Genomic DNA, 16,778 nt, shown 5'->3' on the forward strand with positions numbered 1-16,778 from the left:
GGATGGTTGTCTTGACAACCTATTCACTCGAATTACAAGTAAAGAGCAGTACAGCCAAAGATGTTTGTGGGACATTCATACGTTTGGAGAAAGGGATAGGTATTCTTATACCGCCGTCTGAGTCCATATTTGGTAATCATATACGGAGTGATTCTTTAAACAGGATAGTAAGTACCCCTAAGTCAATTGTTATTGATGCACATCTTTCCTTTGTTTTCTTCTCATATAACTCTCATATATTGTGATGTGCTTATATTTGCTTTCCAAATCTACATCATTCAATGGATTTCACAGGTGAATGAGAGCAAGATAAGAGAAGTTAAGCCTAGCAAGGGTTGGAAGGGGAACATGGATGCGTACCTAGGGGTATGCCTATTCGTCTGATGTATCGCATATAAAAGCAGTGTGGGTCTTCTAAACCTTCTTCATGGCTGCATCAGATAAACCTTCTTGGTCGTATTGTTTGAATAACATGTAATTGTCTATAATTTGAAATCACTTTTAAAGGCCCACTTAGCAAAACGATTAAAATTTAGGTGTGAAAAACAGAGAACTTTAGAAAATGTTGGTCCAGAACTAAATAAAAATAATCTTTGTAATCTTCATGGCACCAGTGATAAGGTCACGTACACTAATGCAAGAATCTGGGATTGAAACCCTGGCCTTTAAACCTCTTAATATAAATTATAGCACACGCGTAACCAATCTACTGCAATTTTTACATTTTAATGACATTTGTATAACTAAGAAACGTTTCTGCGTTTTTGCAACTCACCTAAATTTGTTTTAAAATAATATTTGATGTACTTGACTGTCCGACCGTTGACCTATAACGTTACGCTCCAGTGCATGAATAGACATGTATTACTAAAGAGCAGAAAAAATGACGTAAACAAGCGTTGTCTTTACGTAGAACAATTTGCGTATAAATATCATATTGTCTGTTCGAAAGCCTACAACTTGGCTTGCATGTGGTGGAATTATTATACAACCAAGCCATGTGCGACGAATCTACCCGTAATATGTAAATGCCCGTCTACACTGACTTGACTTATCGCTGTTTCTTTCAAATACGTAGCGTAAATATAAATACAGCTATTGAAACATCACAACAACATAGCAAAATAAACAAACAAGGAATTGATATATCAGAAATTAAAGGAAATGAAAACACTTCCTATTTCAAAAAGTCTGAGCGACAAATTTATTTCCATTGTAGATATTCCATGTTGGCGGTATATATGGTTATCTTTTAAAGGATTATGGTAACAATGGCTTTAATGGTGATATACTTCACTTGTCATTCACGGATAACACCGGTCGAGAGCTGAAAGGTAGGTATGAAAACATGTTACAAGGTACACATTCGACCTTCATTTCTCACATGGAAACGTGTTCCGTGTATTCTCACTTTCTCCCTTCCCAATGGCAGAGTTACCACCGGGTCAGCAAATGCAAGAACATTATATTGACATATATATTATACAAAATGGATGCTTTGATCGTACATAGAAGTTCTTGCAAATTAAGCACACGAGACAGATTTATATTTAAAAAAAAGTACATGAAAGAGGTTCTAAAAACTGAGAACATAACAGACGTTCTAAAAACTGAAAATACAAGAGACTTTAAACAATTAAAGAAACTTTAAAAAATGACAAGTTTCCCCGAAAATCAAAGGTATCTTTATAAAAACTCACTCCTTTTAGAATATTTAGGGTTTCCTTCTCATGTCTGCAAAGAAATAAAACATCCTTTGGTATTACATAGAGTTAAATCGTATACCGAGGCCATAGTAGTATTCATATATAGTTGTTTACCATTATTTCCAAATTATGTATGGTGACCCCAAATTATGTGTGGTGACCCCAAATTATGTATTGTGACCCCAAATTATGTATGGTGACCCCAAATTATGTATTGTGACCCCAAATTATGCATGGTGACTCCAAATTATGTATGGTGACCCCAAATTATGTATGGTGACCCCAAATTATATATTGTGACCCCAAATTATGTAATGTGACCCCAAATTATGTATGGTGACCCCAAATTATGTATGGTGACCCCAAATTATGTATTGTGACCCCCAAATTATGTATGGTGACCCCAAATTATGTATGGTGACCCCAAATTATGTATGGTGACCCCAAATTATGTATGGTGACCCAAAATTATGTTTGGTGACCCCAAATTATGTATGGTGACCCCAAATTATGTATGGTGACCCCAAATTATGTATTGTGACCCCAAATTGTGTATGGTGACCCAAAATGTCTTGATTTCTTGAACAAAGTATCGGCATTATTTACTGTTATGCAATTAAAATTACGTCTTTGTCTGCACCATAAAAACGAGGTAAACTGTGACACCTGATGTGCTTCACTATATGAATATAACAGTTTTAAAGGGTTACTTTGGATTATTCCATGAAAAGACATCAGTGTTGATTGATTGATTGAATGTTTTGTTTGTTTGTTTGTTTGTTTGTTTGTTTGTTTGTTTGTTTGTTTGTTAGACTTACCATGGTACAAAGAACAGTTACGTTCATTTTTCATTTCAGTAAACAAGACAACAGAAGATTTTGAGATCTGGGTCCCCACTAAACATGCGCATGATGGACCCAGTGCCACACTTTCTGCGTACTACCATGCTGAGGACCGCCTTAATCATTACGGATGGGAAATAAAGGTAATATCAAGGAGATTCGTCGTTGAGGGCGTTCCACAACAAATCTTTCATTCTATAGTTTGATCAGCTGCAAATATTTAGATTATGGTTTATCTACTCAGTAAATAAAAATCAGGGAAAAATAATTAAAGAGGAAAACCACCACAGAAAATCAACTTTGGTTTCTGAAAAGTCTTTTCCCGATTGCACATCCCATAAATATTGCCAAGAAACGCCACATTGAAGTTGCTGTACATTTTATTATTCCTAGCAGTGGGCCAGGGAATCAGTAAACATGCATAAGTTTTAAATATTCATGATTGAAGGTAGTAAGTACTTTACAGATGTAAATGTTTCTGTTGCTCTAATACATGATTATGCATGTGTGCTGAATCTCATGAGGCAAATGATGAGTCACGTGATACAATGTAGCAATGTTGCTAAGACTCTTGTAGAGCCAGACGACTTTTGTTCCCATTGCATGACCCCCCCCCCCCCTCCCACCCTTTCACTTAAACTTTATATGATGCTTTCTTTATATAGGTCTCAGAAATACCCAGGGCAGTAACTATCCTGCTGAGCTGTTCACAGCCTGTGTTTTGGAACACTTCACTTCATATGTACATTCAGAGACTCATTAATGATACTGTAGAGTTTGGACACAGTTACCAGTACACTACAATGTTGACATTGAACGGAACATATTCAACGACTTTTATTCCTGATGACGAAATAATCCATGTTGGCAATTACATCTTTCAATTTTCACTTCCTACAGGTACGTTAACATAAAGAACATTTACTTTTCACGTGTACATATTCATATGCGTATAACACATCGTTTTTGTACAGTCTTCAGTGATTGGCTTAGATCGTCTCATATAGCCTCAATTTGCATACTGCTGGCACTATTTTTTTCTATTTTCCTAGGGCACCATTATCGTAGTATTCCCAGGCCTTATTATCAATCACTATTAGATGTCACATTACCCCCTGTGTTGTTATGTAGCTACCCTTGGCTCGAAGCTTCGAAAGATAATTGTTGCACAACAACTTTCCGGGTAATAGACATCTACTGTGCTCTCATAGGTAGGTAGGTAGGTAGCTCTGGTAGGTAGGTAGGTAGTTAGGTAGACTTTAAATCGTACCATTGGGAAGTACAAATTACTTGACATAACAAATGTATAGAAAATGTCACTAAACCCTAGTCTAGAGGCTATCCATGGCTTTGACTCTCTTTCCACGTCTAGTGAAATGGGTGTAATCTAGACAGCCAGCTAGACAACATACTAACAAGTGAACAATCTATCACACATTGACAGGTACTTGTAATTGGCAACTTATTTCACTCAGGTGTTCACTAATATCCAATTAGTGCAATCGTGTTTGACATGCAAATAACGTGTACAACAACAACAACAACAACAGCAACAACAACAGCAACAACAACAACAACAACAACAACTACAACAACAACAACAACAACAACAACAACAACCACCTCCAGTCTGAAAATAAGTCACGTGAGGGTGCGACGTCATGACTTTATATGATTTAATGCTAGCGCTGTTGGTGGTATATGGATTTTAGATCTATTCATTTCACTAGACGTTGAAGGAGAGACAAAGTAATGGATAGTCTCTAGATTAAACTTACCCATGTAGTGTAAAATTGAGTGTTATATTTCAAAATGGAGTTGCTTTGTTTTGTGACATGATAGTTTTTCCTTCTTTTGGCAGATTTCGATACACTGACATTCACTCTATCTTTGATTCAACATAAATGCTGGTATTATGACAAACGTGATCGAAATTGGGAGACGGAAGGATGCAAGGTATTGTAACTCTAGAGTTGTACTTCATTATATTACTATGTGTATGTGTGTGTGTGCGTGCGTGCGTGCGTGCGTATGTGCGTGCGTGCGTATGTATGTATGTATGTATGTATGTATGTATGTATGTATGTATGTATGTATGTGTGCGTGTGTGTGTGTATGTATGTAGGTAGGTAGGTATGTGTGTGTGTGTTTGTGTGTGTGCGTATGTGTGTGTGTATGTGTGTGTGTGTGTGTGTGTGTGTGTGTGTGTGTGTGTGTGACTAATACACCTGGTACACATTTAAACGTTGCATGACCTTGTATATCTAATTCAAACAAATGCTTTGAGACCTCGTACCTTTTCTCTCTCTCAGGTATCTTCGAAATCCAATAAAGAATCAACGGTGTGCTTATGTAATCACCTACGATGAAGTAATATGAAAAGACATAAACTGCAAATCTTCGAAGATATATATGAACTCACCCTAACCCAATTGGTCATTGAGTTGTAGATGGCAGCCAATCGGGTTAACTGTTTGAGGGCGATCTAAGCTATATCACTTTCAATGACGTTCCTTCAAGGTAGTTGATGGAGAAATAGAGTAGTCATAACGCTTTGATTTGTTCAAGATGACATTTGATTCAAAATGACGATTTTTTAAAATAAGAATTTAAGATTTTCAAATTATGGTAGAGATATCGTGTAGTTTTTTTCAAATATTTTCAAAGTACGGTGTCATTGACACTTGTTTTTGCTATTGTAAAAAAAGCACAGATATAATAAGTGCTTACTTAATTTTCTAAATACTAGTATATTACCGGACATTTTGTCGTAATTGACATTATTATTATATGCGGACATTATTATTAAAGTCAATAACCATTATTATTATTATTATTATAGTCAATTGCTCGCTTGAAATACGAGTCTCAGCTTGTGCAAGCTTAGAACGATTTTATTGTGATTTGCGATTATCGATTGGCCAAAATTTATTGTACAGACATCAGTAAAACTAATCGACTTATTGCCACTTCGGTATATATGTTCCTCGTTGACACACCTACCAGATGGTCTGAGGGGTGAACCATTTGATATCGGGGCTGGGGCGTAAATTCAATTAATATAATCAAATCATTTTTAGCAGCACCACAGCAATCTTGTATTCACTCTTTAATGGCTAGTTGTGTTGTACAAACAATGCCTACACTTGTCACAGGGCTAACGGAAATAGAAACTTGTAATATCAACACAATCTTATGTTTTGATATAAACAACTTTTCTTTGTTTGTGTTCTCTATCCCATTTTAAAAATGGCATTAAAGAATAGCAAAAATGCATTTTGGAGGTTTTGAAACATGGGGTTATTTTTTACAGCTTTGTGCCGCATGATTAAGATAAGCCTGACAAATATCCAAAAATGCAATAGAAATTGCGACTGAAAAGATACACAAATTAACAGTTCATTTTTTTCCTGTGATCAAGTGGTTGCAGATATTAACCGACCATTCACAAACAATAGCGTTGTAACGAAAGAAAAATGTCATTTCATCCAACCTATCTATCTATTGAAAACTTGGGATGAGATACTAAGTTCACCCTTACCAGATAGACTGAATGCCTTTCATAAGGGTAAACAAACAAGCCGGCAGTATCAGAATTCGAAATACTGAGCTAACACACATCGTGTATATCTTAATTTTAAAATGTCATTAATTATGTAAATGCTTCATTTAAAATTAAAAATTTTGACAACCCGCTACTATGTATGTGTCAAATTATATGAAATTTGAAGCCTGATTGCCAAATGTAATCATTTAGGAAAATAAAACATGATAACTACTAAAAGATACAACAATAAGCTATTGGGAAATTTATACTTTGTGTTCTTGTACCCCATGTATGTATCAAGTTATCTGAAATTTGACGCTTACATTCTTCAATTCTAAAAATTATTAATTATACAAATTACTCATTAAAGTTGAAAGCTTCACCATCAAACTTTATGGAACACGAGTACATCTGCTTCGTTATCACAAATGAATGTACCAACTTATTTGAAATTCAAAACTTGTGTATTCTTAAAATATTGTCTAAAAACCGAAGCTCATTAATTATTCAAATTAATCATTCAAATTACAAACTGATTCAACATGCAATCTGTCACTACCACCTGTACATGAAATTTGAAGTTTGCGTGCACACGCTCCATTGCAAATGTAACGAGTCACAGACCTAAATTTATCCATTCAGGATATTTTGGTAAATTTTCATCATGAACTCTAACTTGAAGTCAAAAGCATTTAAACTTTGTACATACAGTGACATTCTGTTACGCCAAACAACATAGGTCTTTGACATCTCAACAATGGGTGTTTCGGATTAGTTTGTACCAGGTACGATTGAACTGTCAACAAGTTTTCATATGACATGATGTGTTGGTTTTAGAACTTCATTATATGACTTCATTGTTTTGTAGAAGTATAATTATAATATTACACAACTATTTTGTGGTCTTTGAGATATTAACTTTTATTACTAATCTAGAGAGGGTGATTGGATATTAGATCTCGGATGATGTCTTTCATAAGACTTAAGAATACGTCATACTCTAAGAATAGAGATTTGTGTAAACTTTGAAAATGAATGTATTTAAGTTGGGTTTTTAGCCCATCTAGGGAGGAACGGAGTCGGAGATTAGACATGCAATAAAATCAACCAAGTGGTTAGCTTGGCGTTTGTTGAACCAGATACGTATGTTTCGTGAATTGTGAGTTCTACTCAACACAATCCAAGTCGGTACGGTACCTTGTAGAAGAGATGGTTTGAGAAGAAACTAGTTGGTCGGCTAATTCAACGTTATAGTCTTAAATGGAACAGACTGACGATTGGAACAGCAGTGCGAGTGATTACTTCCCCGTTTGACCATTAAATATCGATAAACTGCACAGTAAGCCGATCAACAGCGTTTCACAAACATATCAGGTCATATTTGTTACAAGTAAATCTAGTCTTCCCGTCCACAGCTTGATGATTGACGTCCACAAATCGCATCTGCTTATTGTGTTAACTAACTCTTTTTTCCCTTAGATATGCAAACTCCCAACTGTATGCATAATTAAAATAGAACCCCTTTCATGTTGCTCTTCACTGCTTCTTTTTGATGCACCCACGTAGAGGACAATTAAAACAGCACATGCTAAACTTTAAAATTGCAAGATTGAATGAATACAGTTTCTTGCGACATTTTGTCTAATATCATCAAAACATTGGCGCAATGCGTGTCTGTGTCTAGTTGCATTACACTTTATTTTATGTAGACAAAATATAGCACGACATTACAAAAAACTGCAGAATGTAGTCAGATACTTATTATTTTGGTTGTATCAAACAGAGCTAGTGAACTCTACCATGAAATGAGCTGTAATAGTTCACGGGTTCTACAAAATGTTTATCCAAATTAGAATGAGGGCGCTGTACAAGTTCTACCCATTACTCAGATATATACGACACACGTACAGTTATGTTTATACTCCCCCGACGATGTACAATCCCTGCACTCGTATAAGAGACAAACCATCTCTCTACGCTTTCAAGTTGATTTTTTTTTCATTGACTGTAATAGCGCCCTCTAAAGTATCGCCAATACACAGTTTGGAAAAACTTTGTAGGAGCTGTATGAATGCATTTTTCAGTTTTGTTTTCGATAATTGAAATACCTGAAAACATATGCGGTGTAACTTGAACATGGTTGACCTCAATCGACGCTTTTTAATTAATAACAACCGTGACAAAACAACAAGCCTGGCACAACGTGGTAGTTAATTAAATTGCACCTTTTAATTAATGCGTATTTTATTCTAACATTGAACGTAATCGGAACAACACAATTTTATTATTTTTTTCTCAAATACGTAAACAAGTTTACGGTCGGCGTGAAAAACTAGGAGTGGTCAGGTAACCGGAACCAAACAATTGTTTAGGCCTCAGAGCATAAAAAACCCTGCTTTTTATTATTTTTGAAATTACGACTTACGTTGGACTAGAAACGACTCTGGTAATGTGAACGTTGTCAATAAGAACAAAATGGTAGATGGAACGAAAGTTAATTAAATTTCATTTTTAATGAAGTCGATCGATACATCAATTAACTTGCAAACCAAAATACGCATGCGCGAGATTCTCCTTGCGCGCTGAACTATGGGACTTGTTATGGTTTGCGCATCACAGACGACGCACGCAGACGATACTGCAGACGATACATATTGCCCGGCGGTTGTTTACAATGTTGACTGGCCTAGCTTGCGTAGCAGATGGATTCTGTTGAAAAAAATAACATACCTGGCGCTGTAATTGACTGCCCTTTTGAGGTATGTACTGTTCTTCAACTGAAGAGGTGTTTGCAATGCCGTAACGCGTCTGTAACCGGCCGTAAAATAGATCTAGTTATGAGGTAAGTTGGTTTACGAGACAGTTCATGTCCATAGTATCTTACTACGGTGTCTGTTTCAGTTTGGTTTCATCATTGTAAAATAGTCTCTGATTTCATAATTGTTATTTTTTTGGAAAAATGCAAACAACAATATATGGGGGAGGGAGGGAGGGAGGGAGGGAGAGAGAGAGAGAGAGAGGAGAGAGAGAGAGAGAGAGAGAGAGAGAGAGAGAGAGAGAGAGAGAGAGAGAGAGAGAGAGAGAGAGAGAGAGAGAGAGAGAGAGAGAGAGAGAGAGAGAGAGAGAGAGAGAGAGAGAGAGAGAGAGAGAGGGAGGGAGGGAGGGAGGGAGGGAGGGAGAGAGAGAGAGAGGGAGAGAGAGAGAGAGAGAGAGAGAGAGAGAGAGAGGGGTGGGAGAGCCCGGGGGGGGGGTTACGGAGGGAGAGGGGGAGAGAGAGGGAGGGAGAGGGAGAGAGAGCAGATCAACAATTCTACAAGTCTACCATGTGTCTATTGAAACAGTCGTAGTATGCATGCTACTACTACTTTTTACACCATTAACAAAATACCGAGCCCACACAATGTAAGTACCAGTGATGCTTGTGTTACTGTGTATCATCTTGTTGGTGTCTGGCTCACTGATCTTGATAGTTCATTTAATAGCTTTGGCTCGCTTCTGGGTAAATAACTGTAATCAATATAGTTTCAATCTACATCATGTACTAATAGTAGAAGAACATTATAGTTTCGAACTATTGATAATTTAAGATCTGACGCAACAACAGTATCTAGGAAGTGGTGTTAACAATTTATATATACTCACAATATTTGCCAGTCATCTTAAAGTATGTAGTGACAAGTAATATTTTATTGATATATTAAAAACAAATGCATTCTAAATCTCAGAGGAATAGTCTTTTACCCTGAAATTGTCAGTTGCATAATATATTTGTAGTTTTTAACTTGAGAGTGGATTTAATATTTACACTGATTCATTCCTTGCAGGCTACTCTATCAGACAGTGAAGCAGAGAAAGTTGACAACAATGTACCGTCTGATCAAGAGATTGCAAAAAAGGTACTTTATGTGAGATATGTATAGTTTAATATGTATACATATATATACATGTGTATTTACACATGTTTATTTGTATCACACACAAGTAAAAAAAAAAAATTCTATAGAAATGTGGAGAAGTTTATCAACTTATGTGTCATGTATCTGAAATGTTCATTTCAGATCTTGAATATTTTATGTGAGCCAGAATTTTAATACCCCTTTCCTGTTTTCACTCAGGGACATTATGCATATTGTACACTTATTAGACAGTGAAGATAGGGCTAATGGAGAAAGTGCATGCTCAGGGTTGAAGGCTGTACCAGGCCCCACTGAAAAGGTAAATTATATTGTATCCATTTGTGAATTATAAAATCTGATTAAAATCTGATGTTGGGACTTAGTGTGATTTCTTTATTTACCTCCTACTTTTATTGTTATTTGTTCTTGTTTTGTTCTGTGAGTGCTGGATGCCTACATCTGACACAATACCGTATATGTTTTCGTACCACATAATCATTTCATACTTCAGAATGAAATCAGAATCCATCTTACAACCAACACGAGCATCCTGATGTACTGTACTCATATGTTTTGGCGTATCATACATTCTCATTTGTTGAGTAAATTCACTCAGTACTCTTGTTTTCTCTAGAACACCTACAGTATTGTGTCAGATGTAGGTATGGGGCACTCATGGAACGAATGTCAATAAAAGTAGGAAGTAAGTAAAGAAATCGCACCAAGTTCTGATCTTCATCAGATTTTAGTCAGATTGTGACTTGTAATGCATCACTAACTAATTAACTTAAAAAAAAACCGTTTAGATCAGTCCATGTTTGATAAAGTAAAGGTCTAAGGTCTGAAAATTACGCCTTTCAGTGTATTTTTTGGTCGTACCATGACACTTTTTCGATATTTTTCGATATTTTCATTATAGATGTGGGGTACATCTGTTTCTAGGATCATGGAATATACATGGTTCTGCAGTAAAATAACCTACTGTAACATATGTGATTTATTTTATTTATTTAATTTAATTGATGTGTTGACTTCATTAATCACACTTGAATCTTTTGTTTTTGATTATGTAATATCCTGAAGAAGTTTACTAGATGAGACAAAAACTTTCAGAACATAAATCACTTCACATTAAACTCAGTCAGGACCTAGAGCCCCAGCAATGTAAAACCTTTCATTTATCATATACTTCTTATTATCAATTAATTAGACATTATCTACCATAGACCACCTGTACAACAGTCACAGAATGCTACAGGATCACAATACAATTCACAGATAGTGAATAATTTAGTTGATGAGTATACCTTGTAGAAAGTGACTTGGTCACAAATGGTTGGCACCTTTTGTATACCCTCAATGCCAGACGATGTTACTTCATTAATAGTTGGGTTTTGCTGAAAGAATAAAACAAAATATGGACAAAATCCCCAAAAGTAATTAAAGTACATTTTTAATTAAATTGACAAATGATGTTGATGGAACGTCCAGTAATAATTATATTGCATTTAACAAGAACTGTATGGATCATGTGACTAAAGCCTTCTCACACAAGAGAAATTAGCTGTGCAAAATTTCAGTCCTGTGCGAGCAACTGTTAGTGAGATTTTTGTCATTCGTGGCTGTGAGCCAAATATCTAGCATGCTATGTTTGATCATTTTGGTTCACTTGTGGCAAATTCCTCACCGTGTGCGCTTCAATAACGTTGAGCCAAATGCTCGAGACTTTCTCTTGGAGCGCATGCGTGGCAATGACGTACAGTACTAAAGGTCTGCGCCCAGCCCAAAATGCAGGTGAGTAACTTATATGTCAATATGGATGGTATGTTCGTGATTTTAGAAGACAAACATGTCGATCTTTGGCCTAAATACCCACGGCTGCTACTTTAGTGGGAATAGCCAAAACGACGGCAGTTATTATGTCATATCATGATATACCTAGCTGTATATATATAGGTATAGTTTGGTTTTGCGATAAGAACAAGTATGGCTCATGGAACTTACCATCGCTCAGTATTAATTAAATTGTGTTTTAATCAAGTCGACACATTAGAAAATATATGACTAGAATGCCCATGAGTAATTAAATTGCATTTTTAATTAATGCATACTCAAATAGATCTTAATTTCTAATCATATGCAAATTGCAGATGACAACATCCATCTCAAGTAGCAAAAGATTATTAATGAAGTTGGTATAGTGCTTTGGTATTGACTGATCGATGGCATTGGGCATCAAGCTTCGACCGTTGAGGGCACCATTCTTAGTATAATTGCCCGGTGTCGTTTCGGCGTCTCTACTGCATTGTCTGTGATGAGGAGAACTGTTCGAGGGCAAGGCTGCTAGTTTTGATGGAAGTAAATGCCCCTTACTGCTGAAATTCGTACAGCCTACTCCTAAAATATTAACTCAAAATGTCGGTGATTTTTACTTGTTTCTGTAATGACAATACCCCGGGGACCATACAATACTGTGTACAACCTTGGAGTAATTATACTGACAGTATAATTACTCCAAGGTACAACTGATCAGCATAGTCTGTATCATATAAACATATTTTGTATCATTCTTATGCTATTCAATGTACCTGTAGACCTTGTGGGACTGCGTAATAAAGAGGCATAATTACTAGTAACTGAACATATCAAGACTTTGATAATGATTTTCATCCTGGTTTTTAGATAATTTGATAGTAATCTATCTATCTATCTATCTATCTAATAAATCTATATAGCGCCAAATATCCAAAGAAAACAATGTTCAGTGGCACTTAGAGTTAGAAAGGAGATGAAAAAGCTCTCTGAAATATATGGGTTTTCAAGCGTCTTTTGAAAATGTTAACATTGGGAGAGGTTTTAATAAGGAGTTCCGCAAAGATAAATAGAATACCGCAGTGAGCTTGAGGTCTAATGAGGCCCTCTAACCCATTGTAAATACAACCTTTGCGATTGGCAGATTTGCCGCGAAATATTCCTAATGATGCTGAAGGCCAAACAAGCAGAACGTGCTATGATAACTACTAGTATTATCAGTGATCTTGGCAACGCAGCTGTTAAGGGGCGCCCTCAAGCGTCGTTTGGGAAGTGTCTTTTCAGGGAGCAGCAGCTGTATAGCATTACACCCGAATCCGAATCCAATCTCGGACAATCTCGATCCAGACGAACTTTAAATTTGAATGAGCAATGATGATCGTCGAAAAAATTAATTGAAATTCTCAGTGCGAACCGCTAATTTGCTACGATATGTGATCATGATATACGTTATATTGAGTAAACACGACGCGCTTAAAATGACCATGCGGATGACAAATAGATATTTTGGATTTTCAAAAAACTTTACTATTTTTCTATACATGAAAACAAATGTAAGACAACATATACTAAATCATTGTTTGTAACTCGCTGAATAAATTAAAATATTTGTTAGTGCGTGTACGTACGTACATACTCTTTGCATGCATTTTAGTTTTTTGAGTTCCAAAACACGGATATCACTGGCGGATGCTGTTACACACTGTTTTTTGCCCAAATCTGAAAACATAGTGGAGTTGTCTTAAAAATTAAAAATTAAAAAAAAATCGTTTGTCGGGGTAACAGACACGGATATTTCTGGGCAGTGGGTATGTGAATCAGCAGGAGGGCACGTCGTCACGGGAAGGCACATACAAACACCTTAATTGTCAATATACATGTAACTAAACAAATGTGTCAACATAATTCATGAACTATGTTTTTTGTTTTAAAATTCACATAATATTGGTTTTGGTAACACTATTTATACAGTGATGTTACTACCATGGAAACCAAGCTTCCAGCCTACTAAGGTCGAAACAAACTACAAATAAATGTAGTTTGTGTGGATCTTAGCAGGCTGAAAGCTTGCTTCATTGACGTCACGTAGCCCATCAGCGGTTGTTGGTCGTTCACGACTTCTCCTATTAAATCTGGAATGGACGAATATTAATATTGACATTATCAAATGCAATGCGCTTTGTCATTCACGGATGTATATATTCATACTTAGAAAGTTATTACCTAGTAATTGAGCTCAACGCTTGAGGCGACTACAATTTCCAAGTGAACACGCCAATCTGAGTAAACACACACCCACGTTTAGCGACACTGTAATTTTGTACTTACAATCAAACGAAATAGTAACGGTGGGTAAAGTATTTCATGCGTACATCCATCTTGTCGAACACCTTTTGATGATCAACATTTCATATTAGTGGTAAATATTAATGATGAATCATCATCTTATTTTATTGGATCAAATATTTAAATGTAATATATTTCTAACTTCTCTCACACAGGCAGACAGAAACATGCTAATAAGACAAACCTAAAAACAGACACATACATACATACATACATACATACATACATACATACATACATACATACATACATACATACATACATACATACACACACACACACACATACATACATACATACATACATACATACATACATACATACATACATACATACATGCATACATACATACATACATACATACACACACATGCATACATACATACATACATACATACATACATACATACATACATACATACATACATACATACACACACACACACACACATACATACATACATACATACATACATGCATGCATGCACGCACGCACGCACACACACATACATACATACATACATACATACATACATACATACACACACACACACACATACATACATACATACATACACACACACACACACACACTCATACATACATACATACATACATACATACATACATACATACATACATACATACATACATACATACATACATTCATACATACATACATACATACACACACACACACACACACTCATACATACATACATACATACATACATACATACATACATACATACATACATACATACATACATACATACACACACACACACACACACACATACATACATACATACATACATACATACATACATACATACATAAGAATACCTATAAATATTAAATCTGATAGAGGTAATCAAATTATATATTAATAATAGCGTTTATTTCTGGTTCCAATATATTTTTAAAAGCGATTTACAAACAAATAAAGCCCACAAACTCACTGCCATGAACACCTAACTTATGAAATACGAAATATGATTTTAGATGTGTGCAATATATGGCCATATGGTATAAAACTGTACCTCCTATAAAACTCACAGGTGCAACTTGCTTATTTAGTTGTTGCACTCTCTAGTAGTTTTTTGTGACTATATCTATGCTAGTATTAATTTTACTAGTATATTATTTCTCTATTAAGGATTGTTAATACAGTTTCATTCAAATATGAATAAAATATGATGACACACAATGTTTTGCTTTTGAAATAGCTCAAAAAATAGCTGTCGTGTTCTTTAAAATAATGTAAAAATTGGCAGTATGTAAACGACATGCATGGATTTACGTTCCTTTACAATACAATCGCAACAGTGTTGCAAACCTCCCTAACTAAAGTAGTAAAGCAGAAGAAGACACTTGTAATGAAGACACTTGTAATCCTCAAAATACAGGATTCATGTGTTGCATTGTAACAGCCGCGGCGTTACTATGGGTACCACTGATGACATCAACCTGGTTTTCAATTCGGAACATTTTCCTTAATCCTCTCTGAAACTGTTGATATTTGAGGGCATAAATAATTGGATTGACCCATAAATTGCATGAGACTAAGCACATGCTGAAATGGTATAAATTACCAGAAAAATCTAAATATCCACCCAAATTGTACTGAAAGAAAAGTATTTCATTTGGTGTCCAGCAGACAACGTAAGCTAGGAAAACCAAAATGAGGGTCTTAATAACGTTGTGCTGTGCTTTGACCAGTGGATCCATAATATCACTTTTGCCATGCAATGCAACATGCTGAGAATAGCTCGCCCTTACTGTGCACAGAATACTGATATGGGCAAACAACATTACTGCAAGAGGCAGAAAATATTCCAAGATGAACGTCAATGTCCCAAAAACATGCTGAAATGTTGCATTTGGCCACATGAGGAAGCAATAACTGCCGATCACCCTCGTTCCAAACGCAACATAACTGCGGAAAAGTATGGATGTTACCCATACAGAAATTATAATGAGGCGAGCTCTTTTCAGTGTAAAAGCATTAATATATCTCAGGGGTTGGCATATTGCAAAATATCTTTCCAAAGTGACCGCAACGAGGTTAAAGGTCGATGCTGTGAACAATACGTACATGACAAAACGAGAAAGCCAAATTTTACAAAGAATTACAGAGCCGAGGCCGGATGAGGCCATTTGTATAGAGGGTGCTACATTGTATATGATTATGAATATGCATCCAATCAGATCAATTACTGATTGATGCAAAATGAATAAATTAGTAAGTGTTCGTAATTGTTGTACCCAGACGATAACTGATATCACTAATACGTTGCCTAGGATACCAAGAGATGCGATGATACCATAGAAAGCTTGCAGTATTATTTTATGAGGATGAATACTCTCTAGCGTAAACCAATTGTTGGATGAGTTCGTAGTTGTGTTATGCAACAAGGTGTCCATTTTCAGCTTCAGGATTTACTGTTACCTTAGCAACCTGAATATAAAGAAAGAATAATAATAATAACAATAGTTTATTTCAAAAAATTACAACTTTACGAGTCTATGTAGCTAAACAGAACATACACCTTAGTGCAAATTTTTTTTTTTTAAAAACCCCACAAAGACATAATGTCATTACAACCACAAATTTAGGTTACAGAAT

The 16,778-nt window shown here is 35.7% G+C and overlaps 2 protein-coding genes across 2 annotated transcripts; one reads left to right on the forward strand and one right to left on the reverse strand.

Annotated features, from left to right (window-relative positions):
• The first annotated feature begins 8,924 nt into the window (after window positions 1–8,924).
• LOC144453175 (uncharacterized) lies at window positions 8,925–11,305 on the forward strand. The gene is made up of 5 exons (XM_078144454.1): window positions 8,925–8,937; window positions 9,920–9,991; window positions 10,211–10,310; window positions 10,626–10,653; window positions 11,202–11,305. The coding sequence occupies exons 1-5, from the start codon at window positions 8,933–8,935 to the stop codon at window positions 11,303–11,305; spliced, it is 309 nt and encodes a 102-aa protein (XP_078000580.1). The 5' UTR covers window positions 8,925–8,932.
• Window positions 11,306–15,547: 4,242 nt separating this feature from the next.
• LOC144453176 (galanin receptor 2b-like) lies at window positions 15,548–16,576 on the reverse strand. The gene has a single exon (XM_078144455.1). It carries the CDS (start codon window positions 16,574–16,576, stop codon window positions 15,548–15,550), a length of 1,029 nt encoding a protein of 342 aa, XP_078000581.1.
• Between the last annotated feature and the right edge of the window lie 202 nt (window positions 16,577–16,778).

This window comes from Glandiceps talaboti, chromosome 23 (genome assembly GCF_964340395.1).
Source record: "Glandiceps talaboti chromosome 23, keGlaTala1.1, whole genome shotgun sequence".
NCBI classification, from domain to species: Eukaryota; Metazoa; Hemichordata; class Enteropneusta; family Spengelidae; genus Glandiceps; species Glandiceps talaboti.